Genomic DNA, 17,619 nt, shown 5'->3' with positions numbered 1-17,619 from the left:
ATGCCTGGAGGTGGCACCTAAGTACCATTGAAATTCATATTGCTCTCCTAAAAAAATGTATTTTTTATTTATCTTTTCAAATTTATATTTGAATCCTAGTTAGTTAACATAGTGTAATATTGTTTTCAGGAGTAGGATTTAGTGATTCATCACTTAGGTATAACACCCAGTGCTCAACACAAGTGCCCTCCTTAATCTCCATCACCCATTTAGCCCATTACCCACCCATGTCCCCTCCAGCAACCCTGTTTGTTGTCTGTAATTTAAAGAATCTCTTACCATCTGCTTCCCTCTCTTTTTTTTCCCCCTTCTCCTATATTCATCTGTTTTGTTTATTAAATTCCACATACAAGTGAAATCTTATGGTATTTGTCTTTCACTGACTGACTTCTTTCACTAAGCATAATACAGTCTAGCTATATCCATGCTATTGCAAATTCCAAGATTTCATTCTTTTTTTTTTAAGAGAGAGAGAGAGAGAGAGAGCAAGCACACGCACACACACACAAATGGGGATGAGGTAGAGAGTATCTTAAGCAGGCTCCACGCTCAGCTCAGAGCCCAACTCAGGGCTCCATCTCACATGAGACCGTGAGATCATGACCTGAGCCAAAATCAAGAGTTGGACATTTGGGGTGCTTGGGTGGCTCAGTCAGTTAAGCATCTGACTCTTGAATTCAGCTCAGGTCATTATCTTACTCATGAGATTGAGCCCTGAGTCAGGCTCCAAGGGATCCTGTTTGGGATTCTCTCTCCCCCTCTCTCTCTGCCCCTGCCCTGCTGTGTTCTCTGTCTCTGTCTGTCTCTCTCAAAATAAATAAATAAACATTAAAAAAAAAAAAAGAGTTGGATTCTTAACCAGCTGAGCCACCCAGGTGCCCCAAGATGTCATTCTTTTGGATGGCTGAGTAATATTCCATTGTTACCTATACCCCACATCTTCATTATTCATTCATCAGTTGTTGGACATTTGGGCTCTTTCCACAATTTGGCTATTGTTGATAATGCTGCTATTAACGTTGGAGTGCACATACCTCTTTGAACCACTATTTTTGTATCCTTTGTATTTACTAGGTAAATACCTAGTAATGCAATTGCTGGATCATAGGGTAGTTCTAGTTTTAACTTTTTGAAGAACCTCCATACTGTTTTCCAGAATGGCTGAACCAATTTGCATTCCTGCCAACAGGGCAAGAAAGGTCCCCTTTCTCCACATTTTCACCAACACGTGTTGTTAATTTTAGCCATCCTGACAGGTGAGAGGTGGTATCTCATCGTGGTTTTGATTTGTATTTCCTTGATGGTGAGTGATGTTGAGCATCTTTTCACGTGTCAGTCATCTGGATGTTTTCTTTGGAAAAATCAATTCATGTCTTCTGCCCATTTCTTAACTGGATTGTTTGTTTTTGAGGGAGGTTGTTTGATAAGTTATTTATAGATTTTGGATAGTGTCCTTTTATCAACTGCCCTAAAAGTTTGAAAGTATTGATCATACTACATAAAATGTTCTGAGTTCTGGAACTCAGAACTCCACTGCTTACGCCTGGAGCCTGACTCAGGCCATCCCATGACCCTGGGATCATTCAGCTGAAATCAAGAGTGGCTCAACCAACTGAGCCATGCAGGCACCCCTACTATCTTTATTTTTATTTATCTATTTTTAAGATTTTACTTTTAAGTAATCTCTATACCCAATGTGGGGTCCAAACTCACAGTCCTGAGATCAAGAAAGAGTTGCACACTAAAGCAACTAAGTCAGCCAAATGCCTCTATTTTTAGATCCTGTAGCAGAAGTTTTCCTGACTCTTAAATCATAAAGGAACATGTTTCTGGGTCAAAACCACATAGGTTTTATTTGTTTTGTTTTATTATGTTGGGATGGGGTTTTGTTTTTGTTTTTGTAATAAGCTTATAATTTCAGATAGTGCATAGGCCCACATTTATTATATTGCCATCCACTTCATATTTTTCTTTTTCTCTTTGCTTATGTATCCTTGTACATTCCTAAGAGGCTATTCAAACACAAAAGCATGTCTCTGTCTTTCTCCCTCCCTAAGGTAAACTGTCAAGTCTGTCAAATTCAAAGTATGTTACAGAGCCATGAATTAAAGGTCATTATTGATTTACTAGTGGAAAGCTAAATTTAAAATGATAATTAAGTAAATATCGATGTGATTTATTTGAATAAATAGAATATAATAGAATATTAAGATTTGTTCATCTTAGGGGTACCTGGGTGGCTCAGTCAGTTAAACATCTGATTTAATCTCAGCTCAGGTCTCGATCTCAGAGTTCAAGCCCCATGTTGGGCTCTACAACTGGGTGTAGAGCCTACTTAAAATACATATTTTTTCACTGTAGCTACCATTATAGCTACCATTTATTGGGGGTTTACTGTGTGTTAAATATTTCATATTTCTTCAGTTTTTCATTGAAGTTGGTATGACTTTTCCCTGTTTTATAGAAATTTAGAGAAGTTAAAATATATGCTCAAATCAGACATATAACAGTATGTTGCAGAGGTAGAATTCATATCTCCAAGTGTTTGTTTCAGAACTCATGCTGTTAACTATGATTATGCTTTAGTAACAATTTGGATAGGGGTCTCAGAATGTAGACATTACTGAGATATATTTGAGTCTTGCCGACCCTAATTTTTAAGAAAAGGAATGTAGTTCTTTAAACTGCCCTCAACTATTGGGTAAAAGGATGGATCTTATTCTAGTTCATTGAAAAGAGAGCACTACCCCCTTTCTACCAGTAGATGGTGGCAGAAAATTAAAAACAGTTTTTAAAGGGAACCTGTTGGAGAAAGTTAAGCGTGTATTTTTTTAGAGCAAGGCAGATGAGAGATTAGAGAGCTTCGGAACAAAAGAAAAGTAAGAACTGCCTATGGTGTTATGACAGGCAGCCCACAAATTGGGAGCAAAGGAAGCAAATTTATAAAAATTTTTCTTGGAAAAATACCTTATAAAAAAGAAAAATATTGGCTTTTATTAAAAATTGATATTGTTCTGCTTAGTTTTCAGATGTTTCAAGTATCGTGAACAGAGACTTGTTTGGATTATGTGTTTCTCAGCTAGACTGAATAAATGTTAACAATGGATAAGTGCAAACACATTGGGCAGTTGCGGCTTGCTCAAGACCATTCCATCCTCAACCCTCAGAAATGGCATTGTGTGGACTGCAATACAACTGAGTCGATTTGGGCTTGCCTTAGCTGTTCTCATGTTGCCTGTGGAAGATATATTGAAGAACATGCAGTCAGGCACTTTCAAGATAGCAGTCATCCTGTTGCCTTGGAGGTGAATGAGATGTATGTTTTTTGTTACCTTTGTGATGATTATGTTCTTAATGATAATGCAACTGGAGACCTGAAGTTACTACGAAGTACCTTAAGTGCAATCAAAAGTCAAAATTATCAGTGCACGACTCGTAGTGGAAGGGTTTTGCAGTCTGTGGGTACAAGTGATGATGATACTTATTACTTACACGATAGCACCCAATCTCTGCTTCAAAATGAAGATCAAATGTATACTGCTCTTTGGCATAGAAGAAGAATATTAATGGGTAAAATCTTTCGAACTTGGTTTGAACAATCACCCATTGGAAGAAAAAGACAAGAGGAACAATTTCAGGAAAAAATAGCAAAAAGAGAAGTGAAGAAAAGACGACAAGAATTAGAGTATCAAGTTAAAACAGAATTGGAAAGTATACACCCAAGAAAGAGTTTACGTTTGCAAGGTCTAGCTCAGTCTACCACAGTAGAAATAGTTCCTGTTCAAGTACCACTGCAAACCCCAGCATCACCAGCAAAAGATAAAGTAGTACCTACCTCAGAAGATGTAAGATTAAAAAAAGCCAATGACTCCTCAGGTAAACAAAGGCCAATAGTAACTCCTGGTGTAACTGGATTGAGAAATTTGGGAAATACTTGCTATATGAATTCTGTTCTTCAAGTGTTGAGTCATTTACTTATTTTTCGGCAATGTTTTTTAAAACTTGATCTGAACCGATGGCTGGCAGTGACAGCTAGTGATAAGACAAGATCACCTTATAAGCATCCACCAGTCACAGATACAGTATATCAAATGAATGAATGCCAAGAAAAAGATACAGGCTGTGTTCCCTCCAGACATCCAAGTTTATCATTAGGACTAAGTGGTGGATCATCAAAGAGTAGAAAGATGGAACTTATTCAGCCAAAGGAACCAAGTTCACAATACATTTCTCTCTGTCATGAATTGCATACTTTGTTCCAAGTCATGTGGTCTGGAAAGTGGGCCTTAGTCTCACCATTTGCTATGCTACACTCCGTGTGGAGACTAATTCCAGCTTTTCGTGGTTATGCCCAACAGGATGCTCAGGAATTTCTCTGTGAACTTTTGGATAAAATACAACATGAACTAGAGACAACTGGTACTAGGTTACCAGCTCTTATCCCCACTTCTCAAAGGAAACTTATCAAACAGGTTCTGAATGTTGTGAATAATATTTTTCATGGACAACTACTTAGTCAGGTATGGATTTTTTTTTAATCTTACTTTCTTCTTGGGGAATTCATAAAACGAAGCCTAAAAAAATGTGTATTCTCTGTTTATCTAGTGTGTTAGAGAGGACTGTTTTCAGGTCAAAATAGATTGCTTTTACAAATGTGTGTCAAGAAGTCAGCTTATTCATTTACAGTGTTTCACTCATTTATGTGTTTCCTTCATGAATCACTGGAAGTAGTTTTTCATCTATGGTATCAAAGCTTTTGGGGCATCTGGCTGGCTCACTTGGTTAAGCATCCGACTCTTGATTTCAGCTCAGGTCATGATCACACAGTTCCTGAGTCCGAGCCCTGTGCAGGGCTCTGCACTGACAGTGTGGAACCTGCTTGGGATTCTCTGTCTCCCCCCCTCTCTCTGCTCCTCGCCCACTCTTTTGCGCATGCACACGCACACGCTTTCTCTTTCAAAAATAAACATTTTTTAAAAAGCCTTTTTTGTGGGAAGAGGGAATCAGGAAACAAAGCTTCTTAGGTTGATAATATTAAATTCATTTTCTGAGAGATTGAGAAGAGAGGGTTTAATGCCTTAGGGAACAGATTTGAAGATGCTGCGGTACTGGGAATGGATTTGGTACACACTTGAATAATTTTAGGAACCAAGAGGTAGCCCTGGAAGACTTTCTATAAAATCCACGAGGGCAAGGTCTGAAAGCTTTAATAAGTAGGTAGGGAAATTTTAAGTAAGTGTGATTTCATTGAAAATAATCCTAAATGATTTTCCTTTATTTTAATTACTGCTGTAAAAGTTTCCCTTGTTGTGAAAAGGAATCACAAAACTAGGATCTTTAATCCAATTAATAACTCTAGTGAGTGGACTTGTTGGTAAACTATTACTAGACATAAGGTTCTCTACTTTTCCATAGCAAAGATCTTAAAAATTTTTTTGTTTTAGACAATTGGCTGTTAGGTCATTTCCTTCCTCTTGCACACCTGCCTCTGTTCCTCATTCAACTTTCACAGTAATGATACCACCTTTTGTTTTTATAACATTAGCATACTTTGGTAGAATGTAGCTTAAATATTAAAAAAAAAATTTTTTTTTTTTTGAAGCTTGGGCACCTGGGTGGCTCAGTCAGTTGAGTGTCTGACTTGATTTTGGCCCAGGTCATGATCCCAGCGTCATTGGATGGAGCCATGTGTCAGGCTCTGCACTGACAGCATGGAGCATGCTTGGGGTTCTCTCTCCCTCTCCGCCCCTCCCCTGCTTGTGCATATACTCTCTCTCTCTCAAAATAAACATTAAAAAAAATTTTTTGAAGCTCTGTGCCCAACGTGGGGCTTGAATTCATGATCCCAAGATTAAGAGTCACATGCTCTACCAACTGAGCCAGCCATGCATGCCTGTAGTTTAAGTATTTCAAATGTAATTATTCCTTGGGTATATCTGTGATCTTTATTCCACTTAATGTTTCAGAAAGGTAAAGATTCTACATTGTGCCAAATAGCAAATTAGAGTTGTTTCTTATGATGCATGCAATTTTATTTTTCTACCATTTTTATGCAAAAGCTTAAAATGCACTATTAAGGGTGCCTGGGTGGCTTGGTTGATTAAGCATCCAACTTCAGCTCAGGTCATGATCTCATGATTCATGGGTTCAAGCCCCACATTGGGCTCCACACTGACAGAGCAGAGTCTGGTTGGGATTCCCTCTGTCAGCCTTTCCCCCATCTGCACACACACTCTCTCTCAAAATAAATAAATAAACTTAAAAAAAAGAAAGAGAGAAAAAAAATGACTATTATAGGAGTGTCTGGCTGGCTCAGTCGGTAGGATATACAACTCTGGATCCTTGGGGTTGTGAGTAGAACTTACCTAAAAATTTAAAAAAAAAATTTTTTTAATGCACTATTTATAAATAGAGGTAATATATAGTCCCCAAGGACTATATGATACAATAAATCTATGCAGTAAAAGAAAAACCATCCCCTTATCCCATAACCCCACAATCCACATATAAAAACTATTAATATTTTGGTATATTTCCTTCTAGTTTTTTTTCTTCTGCACATTTATACATATTTTCCCCAACTTGTGTGGTCATGATGAATTTATCTCCTTTCTTCATTTTTTTTTTTTTTTTTTTTTTTTTTGTTGTTGTTGAGAGAGAGAGAGGGAATCTTAAGCAGACTTCATGTTCAGCACAGACCCTGACTGGAGCTCAACATTCACAATCGTGAAATCATGACCTGAACAAAAATCAGGAGGCAGATGGCTAACTGAGCCACCCAGGTGCTTGTAGTTTTTCATTATGATGTAAAGATTTTTCAGTCTTTAAAATATTTTATCCTTTTTTTGTTTTTTACAGCATGTCGATGTCCATTATACGTATATACCATAATTTATTTACCCATTCCCATATTGTTGACTTGTAAAATAGTTGCAGTTTTTTGTTATTATAAAGTTATGAGACATTTTTTCTAATGATTTCCTTAAGACAGAACCCTAGAAGTAGCATTACTTTGTCAAAAGGTAGGTCTTTCGATACTTGAGTACAAATTTCTTTCCAGAAAGAATTTTATATTTTATATTTTGAATAGTGCAAGAGTGCCTGTGTGTTTATTTTTTCTTTTATGGATGACTTGAAATTAATAAAAATTTTTATGCCAGCTTTTTGCTCTCTTCCTTTAGACATGTAATAAACTCTTAGGAATATGGTTATCTCAGGAGATTCAGATGCTTGGTTCCTTTAATAAACTGTTCTCAAAAGGTTAAAACCTGGCCCAAATGAGTCCCCAGACAAACACCAAGAGTGTTCTTTTCTTTGTGTCAATTTGTTAAATCTAAAATCTACATTAGACCTGGCTTCTTTATTTTGTTGCCTGTTCCAGGAATGTAACTTTATGAGTTTAGTAATCTATCATGTGGGGATTATTAGATTTGTAGTCTGTCTTCAACATTAAATCCTGCTGAGTGTTTCACTGAAGTTATAAGTCTTTCCCTTTCCAGTTGCTCTATTTCCTATGTCAGTTGTTAGAACTGCCCCGTATTCTTTGTAGTTCCTATATTTGGTAAAGATTTTGATGTAGTGATGTTTGTTTTAAGTGAGAGTATGATGACACCATTTACATTAAATGTATTGGCTTTTGAAATTATCAGTTGGTAGGGCTTCAAAATCTACACGTTCTAATATACTATATATAAAAATATACAAATAGTATTTTATTTGTATCATGGTTAAGAGGTTATAGGGATTTGGAGAGAGAAAATTAGTGAAAGATGAGGAAGGAAAAAGGACAAAGAACAAGTCTAATAATCTAAACATATTAAATGCATATAAATCTCTCTCTCACACACACACACATATACCAAATTAAATGAGTCCACAGTTGTCTTTTTTTTTTTTTTTAAACCCACATTCAGATTTGACTAATGGCCTTGGAGTTTTTTAAATGCCTACTGGTTAAAGCCCACCAGTACATAATGGGTTTAATGACAGTCATTGAAAGGAAAAATTATAATAATAAAAAAAATCCCTGAAAATAATACAAAGCAAATTATTCAGAATTCTGATGGTGCATTTTCATAAGAAAAACTAATTTACTCACCTCTATAGTGAAAGGAGTAAGTGTTTTGACAGAAGGATTGTAATCTGAGGAACTAATATTTTTATTTTCAGGTTACATGTGTTGCATGTGACAACAAATCAAATACCGTAGAACCTTTCTGGGACTTGTCATTGGAATTTCCAGAAAGATACCAATGCAGTGGAAAAGATATTACTTCCCAGCCATGTCTGGTTACTGAAATGTTGGCCAAATTCACAGAAACTGAAGCTTTAGAAGGAAAAATCTACGTATGTGACCAGTGTAACTGTAAGTAGAGACTATATATTCTCTTTGCTTTTCGAAGATTAGCAAAGAGAAACACAAATGAGAGGAAGCGTAAAAAATTCCTGAAGTAGTAGTTCTGGAAATAAAGTTTTGTAGTTCATCAAAAGAGATTGGGATAGATGTTTCTACTTTATAATTGGCATTTGTGAACTATGTGTTTGTTTTGCCTTCTGATGACATTAAAAGAATTTATCCTATAGTGAATTGTGGAGAGAAAGAATTCATAAAATAAGAAATTTAAACTTAATATGCGAGACAATAAAGTAGCAACGGGGAATAGTCAAAGGAAAGCATATTATTTAGTACTGAATGTAATGTTTGCTGAGTCTTTTAGCTACATATCAAAACACTGATCTATAGATAATATATGCGTATAAGTGTGTGTATGCATAGCTAGATAATAGGACATAATATATAGGAGGACTGCTGTATGGAAATTGGTTTCATGAAAACAAAGATTTAGTCAAAAACCATCTACTGTCTCTTCTATATTAGTCATTGTTCTAATTGCTATGGATAGAAATAAAATACTTTTTAAGGTACTTACATTCCTAATGGAAGAAACAGACAATTAACATTATAAGAAACTCTGTCATAGAGGTAAGCACAGGAACCCAGCACTGGGGGATGAAACAGCCATTGCAGTTAAAGAGAAGCATCATCCTCCAGGGAAATTGTATATAAAACCATGACAGATCTGTTGTGTCTTTAGCTGGTGTCTATCTTTTCTATCAATGTACATGTGGCATCTTAGTGTTTACACCATATATTTTCAAGTATTCTTTCTAATTTCCATGTCTGGAAAAAATGACTCTAGGGTTTTAGATACTAAACTTCTTAAGTAATATAAAAGAAATATTGGATGTTCCAGCATTGAAGAAATGTCACATTAATTGATGGTTTTCTTAGAATGGCTTATACTGACATTTTCTGAGTGCTGTCTAATATGAACTGTTATAAATATATAACCCTAAGATTTATGAGGTTAGAACAAAATAAACCTTATCAAATTCAAATGGTGAAGTATTTTTTTTCTTGGACATAAATGTGAATGGTCCTAGATGCTTTCATCACCAAATCTGGGAATAGAAAGATACTATGAATGAATACAGAATATGATTTTATAATATGTTTGTGTGTGTGTGTTGGGCCTAAAAGAGCTACTCTAATTTAATACATACAGGCAAGTGTTTAAAATTATAAGTCAGGGAGTTGACATCACTTATCTAGCTATACATGGGCCATATATTCAGGGAGACAATCCAAATGTAGGTCTAGGACATTCAGCAGCGCTGGATTCCTGGATGTCAGGAGCAGAGACTTGGAGGAAAGTCTTCTGGTGGCAAGTGGAGATGGCTTAGAGGATAGCCTCATAGGGGACTGGTTCCACCCCCTACAGGAGAAGCAGCTATTGCTGTGACTGGAGTCAGAGCTGCTGTATAAGTTGAAGGACAGCTCCTAGGCGTCCAGAGCAAACTTGCAGATAATGGCCCAGCCTGAAGCTGCAGGGTACAATTCATAGGTGAACCTCTAAGAGAAGCAGAGGAGACAACAGAAAGAATCTAAAATGCCACCTGTTTTAAGATTTGTACTAAAATAGCAAAAGCAAGACACCGAGGGAGTCCTCAGACACAGAGCTGGTAAAGGACTGCTGTGTCAGGAAGTGGGGAAGGGTGTTCTGAGCACTGGGATTCTGATTAAATTCAGTAAGTGAACTGACCATGATAATTGTTTAAATGAAGAATTTGGGAAGTGTATATTAAAGTATGTTTAGGGAAAGTTTTCTTATTAATTGGCATAGCCAAATCCGTTTTTAAATATTGTAGCACTATATCATTCTGTTGCCTTATTTGCAGGATTATATTAAATCATGTACTGAATTGTGTACATGTCTGTCTACCTTGACTAGCTCTTAAGTTGTGTGTATGCATGTTTGTACTTACAAGTTTTTTTTAGAGCAAGTATGTCCTTATCTCTAGCGCAGTACAATGCCTGTGACAGAGAAGATGTTTAATAATACATGTCTAAAGTATTTACTCAGCATTTCTTTGTATCTTTAAATTTGATTCTCATTCTGTCTTTGATATCACAGCAAAACGTAGAAGGTTTTCCTCAAAATCAGTTGTACTCACAGAAGCACGAAAACAGCTTATGGTTTGTCACCTACCTCAGGTTCTCAGACTACATCTCAAACGATTCAGGTTAGTAGTAGTGGTATTATAACTACATGCTTCATTTGTTTGTTTGTTTTAAAGATTTTTTATTTTTAAGTAATCTCTACATTCAACGTGGGGTTTGAACTTAACACCACCAAGATCAAGAGTCACATGATATACCAACTGAGCCAGCCAGGCTCCCCTCCAACTTTACACTTCTAATTTAATCATTCCTTGTGCTTATCATGCTTTAAAACTTAACACACATAATGAATCAAATTTTAGTAGTATATATTGGGCTAGCAGATGACTTAATAACATCTACCTACTTCTGTATTCACTTATTTATTTACTTACTTTTTAAATGTTTACTTATTTGAGAGTGTGTGTGCATGGGGCAGAGAGAGAGGAAGAGAGAGAATCCCAAGCAGAGCTCCAGGTGGGGCTAGATATCAGGAACCATGAGATCATAACTTGAGCCAAGATTGAGAGTCAGATGCTTGACTGACTGAGCCACCCAGGCACCCCTACTTCTGCTTTTTTTTAAAGACAAAAAAAATCCTGTCATTATATCTAGCCTTGACCAGTAAACACTACATTTAATAACTAAACTTCTGATTTGCTTCCCTTGTAGAATACATTGCTAATGAGTTGACCCCTCCCATTTTGGTCTGCTCAGTAATCTTATTCTCCATGTAAGTTTCTGCTTATAGAGTTTAAAATATGCTCAGTGAGGGTATAAAAGTCTTTATAACTTAGAGGATTTGGCTCAATTGCTTCATTCTCAGAAAAATAAGTTCAACTAAGAGCAGTTAACAAACCAAAAAAAAATTCTAGTGTTGAGAAATATGTTTAGTCAGGTGAATTAGTTTGCAAAACTGTTGGTTAAGCAAAGCATATGGTTTCATACTTTGTAATAACCATGTTAACCTTAAAGCTTATTCTTCTCTTAAATGACTTTATGTGCTAGGACTTGAAAACTACTGAGACCATGTTTTTCATACATATTGGGTTTTGCTTGTTTAAAGTTTTTTTAATAATTGGGGCGCCTGGGTGGCTCAGTTGGTTAAGGGTCTGACGTCGGCTCAAGTCATGATCTCATGGTTTGTGAGTTCAAGCCCCACATCGGGCTGTGTGCTGACAGCTCAGAGTCTGGAGCCTGCTGCCTCCCTCTCACTCTGCCCCTCCCCACCTCACACTCTGTCTCTCTCTCCACCTCACACTCTGTCTCTCTCTCCTTCAAAAATAAATAAACATTTAAAAATGTAAAGTTTTTTTAATAATTAAAATATTTATTTATTTTAACATTTATTTACTTATTTTTGAGACAGAGGCAGAGCATAAGCAGGGGAGGGGGAGGGAGAGAGAGAGAGAGAGATACAGAATCTGAAGCAGGCTCCGGGCTGCTCTGTTAGCACAGAGCCCGACGTGGGGCTCAAACTCACGAACTGCTAGACCATGACCCGAGCTGAAGTCAGACACTCAACCAACTGAGCCACCCAGGTGCCCCAATAATATATTTTTTTAATTCAAACTTTACAGAAGGTAAAGTAAAAGCCCAAAATAAGTACCTCTTTCCTCTCAGTCCCACTTCCCAGAGGTATTCACTGTTAACTCTAGTCAGTTATTTCAGTTACTTATTGAAGCTGTTAAAGGTACAGTCAGCAAATAACATGTGAGTGCTGGTTAATGCAAGATGTTGTTCTATATTCTTTGGGGAATATAAAGTAGGTTCCTTTTCTCAAGATTATAGTCAGGCATGCACAGAAATAGTGGTGAAATAGAAATACTAAGTATCACAAATTAGATACAAATTGATTTATCAGAGACTTAGAAGAGGGAGTTAGCTGATGTTCCCAAAGCCTCTCTTATGGCATAGGGGTCTTTATATTATTCAGATCTCAGTTTATATGTCATCTCTTTAGAGCAGACTTCCCTGACCATCCTACTTAAAAGTAGCACCACTCAGGGAACCTGGGTGGCCCATTCAGTTAAGGGTTCGCGTTTGGCTCAGGTCATGATCCCTGGGTTGTGGGATCTAGCCCTGTGTCGGGCTCATGCTGAGCGTTTAAGATTCTTTCTCCCTCTGCCCCTCACCCTTGCTCAAGCTCTCTCTTTTTTTTCTAAAAAAAAAAAAGGTAGTACCACCCACCCTCATTATCATATTACCCTATTTCTGCTTAAATGGCAGAACCCATCACCTGCAATTAGTAGTTTACTTATTTCTCTTCCTCTGCTAGTGGAACAGAAGCTCAGTAAGGACAGGAATGCTGTCTATTTCATTCCTGTATCCCAAGGCCCAGAACCAAATTCTGTGCATAGTATTTGGCCGAAAATATTTACTAAGTGAATGAATGGGGCATGTACAGAAGGAGGAGCACTTTAGCCTAAGGGAGCAACATGAACAAAGGTATGGAGGAAGGAACAGGGAAGGGTATAAACAAAAGGTTTAGTGAAGTCAGGCAAGACCTGCCATTGTGCATAAAATCAAGTGGAGTGGAAACTGGAGGACTAATTAGGAGGTTAATGTTGTATGCCAGGGCCAGGGAGCATGGAGAGGTAAGAACATAAATGAGATTCTGTAAAGAAAAAACTGAAAGGACTCAAATTTTGGTTACATAAATTGGTACTGAATCGGCTACTGTAAACTGTTAAAGAACTTCCTGTTCTTCATAATTGCTGCTTTAACCTGGTATTTGAAGCTTTCCTTAGAGTTAAACCTGTTTGACTCCCTTTCCATCTTCTGCCCAAAACATTTTTGACTCTTCATGCCATATTTATTTCTGATTCAGAGATTTTGTTTATGCTGCCTTTACCACTTTGTCTTTCTCCTTTTTCTTCATCTTTGAATGAAGATTTGCCAGTGTATAAAATATATAGGATATATAAAAGATAAAAGGGAGAATGAGATTGGAGAGGGGCACACAGGAGCCTCTGAAAAGGCATAAGAAATGGAACGTTTCTAGTACCATAAAAGCTCCCCACGTGTGTCTCCCAGTCTATTCTCTCCCTTTTCTTTGAAGTAAACCACTGTGCACTTAGGGTATAGTGTTATCTTGTTATCATTTTACTGTATTTCTTTTTTTGTGTGTGTGTTTTATTTATTTTGAGAGAGAGCATGAGTGGGACAGAGAGAGAGTGAGAGAGAATCCCAAGCAGGCTCCGCACTGTCAGTGCAGAGCCCAAAACACTCCCTCTCCCCCACTTGTGCTCTGTCTCTCTCAAAAATAAATAATCATTAAAAAATTTTTAAAAAAATCATGATCTAAGCTGAAATCAAGAGTTGGACACTTAACCCACTGAGCCACCCAGGCACCCACATTTTACTGTATCAGCAGAAAAAAACTGGGTGCCAAACTTATCAGTAGGAATCAATTGTCTATTTAGATGGCATACAAGTGTTTATTGAGCATTATTAAATAATGTAAGGTTTGAATTTTATGGTTAAATAAAATATAAACTTGTGAATGATAAGAATTGTAGGAACTTACGTTAAGCAAGTCCCTTTTTTTTTTTAATGTGCTTGGTCTTCCATCCTGACTAAAGGTGCACTGGATGTAGGATTTTTCATACATTTCATGGGGAAGGATTGGGATATGAGTCTTAGTCCATTTAATTTGCAAGTCTCACCTTTAGTTCCATACCAGTTTATATTGTACTGATAGCATCTTCACATATTTTGACTTCACAAAACCTATCTATATTTCTTTCTCCTTGGTCTACTTATTTTTATCTATCATAACTTCATGTTTTAGTACTTTAATGCTATTATATTTTCATCAATGGCTGTCTTTTGTCTCTGCACCACAGTACCCCAAGCTGCATTATAATCCCTTCTAAGAACAACCATGTATTACATTATTTTCCCTTGTAGCACCAGCTCATACTCTGTGTATGATAAAAACGTTGTTTGCCATGTTTTGATCTAGTACCAAGAAGGATGACCAACAGGCTGGGAAAATGACAGTATAGAGGCACTATTAGAGTTCTATCCCTAATGAGTATTTTGCTGACTTACAAGGAAGGGTCACAGTTCCTTTTTTTTTTTTTTTTTTTTTGAAGAGCTCTGAAGTGTTCTGAGGAATCAGAGGTTTTGTTCTGTTTTTTTCTCCACATCTGGCCAAGAAGGATCCAGAGTATGTTTCCCAAGTACAAACTCTAGCTTCTGGGGTATCTCCCTTATGGTGTGACAAGGCAACAGAGAATTAAAAACCTTTCGATGGGCACCTGGCTGGTCAGTTGGTGGAGCCTACAACTCTTGGTCTTGGGGTTGTGAGCTCAAGTACTATGTTGGGTGTAGAGATTATTTAAAATCTTTAGGGGTGCCTGGGTGGCTCAGTCAGTTGAGCATCCGACTCTTGATTTCAGCTCAGGTCATGATCCTAGGTTTGTGGGTTCCAGCCCCGTGTCAGGCTCTGTGCTGACAGTGCGGAGCCTGCTTAGAATTCGTTTCTCCCCTTCTCTGCCCCTACCCCACTCGCACTCTGTAAGTCTCTTTCAAAATAAATAAATAAACCTTTAAAATATTTTTTTAATGAAAAATAAATAAAATCTCTAAAAAAAAATAAATAAAAATTTAAAAACCCTTTGGTACTTTAAATTAATCCATTAGAAGGGGGAAACTGCCATAGGGCCGTAATTTCCTTCCTATATTAATTTTCTTCCTATATTATCATCTAACTACAGAAGGCAAATACTTTAAAACCTGACTAGACCTGTTTAATAAGCCTAAATTCTTCCATTTATAGCCACCTTCAGCATTGAAGGGATTTTATGTTTACATTATTTTACATATGATACTTTGTATTCTATACTGAGACCTATTATTATGACTGTCTGAACCTGGCACATGTTTATATTCCATTGATTTTTTTTTTTTTTAATAATTTTACCCTGGTTTGTTCACAGGTGGTCAGGACGTAATAACCGAGAGAAAATTGGTGTTCATGTTGGCTTTGAAGAAATCTTAAACATGGAGCCTTATTGCTGCAGGGAATCCCTGAAATCCCTCAGACCAGAATGTTTTATCTATGACTTATCTGCTGTAGTAATGCACCATGGGAAAGGATTTGGCTCAGGACACTACACTGCCTACTGCTATAATTCTGAAGGAGGTATAGATGGGTAGATGGGGAAAAGTATTTTATCTTGGGTCAAATTTGGAAGCTGGAGTTTAGGCTTTACAATTTCTAAATTGACCACTAAATCATCTTAAGTGAAGCCACTTGACCTTTTGTTTTCTTTCAAGAATACTTCTATAGTTCATAAAAAAAACTGAGAGTTTGTGCAGAAAATGGATATTTTCTGCAGGATTGTAGTAGTTTTGACTTTCAAAGGCTATAGCAATAAGATAGTAAGAATGGTTGCATTAATTCAGTGCTATCTTTTTTTATATAATTTTTTTCATGTTTATTTATGAGAGAGAGAGAGAGAGAGAGAGAGAGAGAGAGCACTAGTGGGGGAGGGCAGAGACAAAGACACAGAATCCTAAGCAGGCTCCAGGCTCCCAATTGTCAGCACAGAGCTTGAACTCACGAACTGTGGGATCATGACCTGAGCCGAAATCGGACACTTAACCAACTGAGCCACCCAGGCACCCTAGTGCTCTCTTTTATTACAGGCATATTTCTAAGGGCAAGTCCTCTGTTTACTGGTTTCATCTAGTTAATTTTGCTAGAGAACAGATCATCTAATAAACTGGGATCACAGATTCTTAGAATAAACCCTGAGTTTAGGTTTTAACAAAACTCACTTTAATTTACTGCCTCTATGGACCCTCAAGGACAGTCTTCATAGGTAACAAGTGACTTAGGGTTTTTTTTATTTCCCTTCCTTACCTACTATTGAAGGAAGACTGAGCCTCCGCATTCATACCATTTCCCTTCACCCTACACAAAATAAACACAAAAGACGTGTGGACAGAAAGCCCACATAATCCACGAAGGCAATTAATTTAACAATAAACTACCAAGAGCGAGTTGTACACTGTTTACTTTACAGTATGACTAGTAGCAAAAGCATTAACTGGTAAAATGATACCTGGAATTTAAGATTGTGTCAGGTGAACTAATCAGATTCTTTAACTTAAAACTACTTGTAGAATAAAGGTAGATAAATAACATATCAGAGTAACATACTGCCCAAACTATTTAAAAGAAAGGAGTTGGCTAATTATTTTCCCTTCAAAGAAACTTTAACTCTTACTGAAACTAATACCTTTAAATCCATTTTAATTTATACTAGAAACTTCTAAAATTCCTTTATAAACATTAAGGTATATTTCTGTGCTTCACTCTAGGGTTCTGGGTACACTGCAATGATTCCAAGCTAAGCATGTGCACTATGGATGAAGTATGCAAGGCCCAAGCTTATATCTTGTTTTATACCCAGCGAGTTACTGAGAATGGACATGCTAAACTCTTGCCTCCAGAACTCCTGTCTGGTAGCCAACATCCCAATGAAGAAGCTGATACCTCTTCTAATGAAATCCTTAGCTGATCCAAAGACAGTGGGGCTTTCTTCTTGTGATTTTATATATACTTTTTAAAAGGGCTTACAATTTTGAGCTTCATTGTTTTAATTTTTTACTTAGGAATCAGTGCACAGTTTATACATTTTGTATCCACAACAAAACTGTTTTTACAGAGACAAAATTAGCATAAACATGTATATCAATGACAGCAGGTAACTAAACTTTTCTCAAGTACTTGGGAGTTTTAAACTTTCAGTGTTTACTTCATACTGGCATTACTTCTTTTATATTTTCATGTCTTAATTGGCTCAGATCATGAATTTGTGCAATCTTTTACTGAAGTTCAGGTGGCATCATTTTATACATTTTTTATTTAGCTTTTGTAGGTATTTTCTATACAAATTCTTATTAGGTGGAAATTAGATACTCTTCACTAATGATATTACCAAAAAAGAAAAAATTTCTTTCAGGCCATTTGCATAGTGAAGTTACCTTTGCCCCTTGAAGGCAGTTAAACTACTACATTCACTGTGAAATACCAAGGTATTACCTAAATACTCATCAGTCACACTAATTGATACTCCTGAGGCTTTGTGTGTTACAGGACT

General features: G+C 36.8%; 1 protein-coding gene across 2 annotated transcripts; it reads left to right on the top strand.

The window, feature by feature from the left end:
* Positions 1-3,066: 3,066 nt before the first annotated feature.
* On the top strand, positions 3,067-17,619 carry USP44 (ubiquitin specific peptidase 44). 2 transcript variants are annotated; one of them, XM_047067367.1, is made up of 6 exons: positions 3,067-3,744; positions 3,787-4,520; positions 8,170-8,365; positions 10,476-10,584; positions 15,448-15,653; positions 16,838-17,619. In XM_047067367.1, the coding sequence occupies exons 1-6, from the start codon at positions 3,093-3,095 to the stop codon at positions 17,035-17,037; spliced, it is 2,097 nt and encodes a 698-aa protein (XP_046923323.1). In that variant the 5' UTR covers positions 3,067-3,092; the 3' UTR covers positions 17,038-17,619. The 2 variants fall into 2 exon arrangements, with proteins under 2 accessions (XP_046923323.1, XP_046923321.1); XM_047067365.1 differs by having other exon boundaries at positions 3,067-4,520.

This window comes from Lynx rufus, unplaced genomic scaffold (genome assembly GCF_022079265.1).
Source record: "Lynx rufus isolate CCGP_SWC_20201006 ecotype Redwood Valley unplaced genomic scaffold, mLynRuf1.p SCAF_7, whole genome shotgun sequence".
In the NCBI taxonomy this organism is placed as follows: Eukaryota; Metazoa; Chordata; class Mammalia; order Carnivora; family Felidae; genus Lynx; species Lynx rufus.
Note: the sequence above shows the minus strand (reverse complement) of the source record. Positions and strands in the feature narration are given on the sequence as shown.

Excerpts from the sequence above, each read along its gene's own strand:
- USP44 (XM_047067365.1), top strand. The coding sequence starts at position 3,093 with ATGTTAACAATGGATAAGTGCAAACACATTGGGCAGTTGCGGCTTGCT. Across the intron at positions 4,521-8,169 it reads ATGGACAACTACTTAGTCAG|GTTACATGTGTTGCATGTGA; the intron begins GTATGGATTTTT and ends TTTTATTTTCAG. Across the intron at positions 15,654-16,837 it reads CTGCTATAATTCTGAAGGAG|GGTTCTGGGTACACTGCAAT; the intron begins GTATAGATGGGT and ends GCTTCACTCTAG.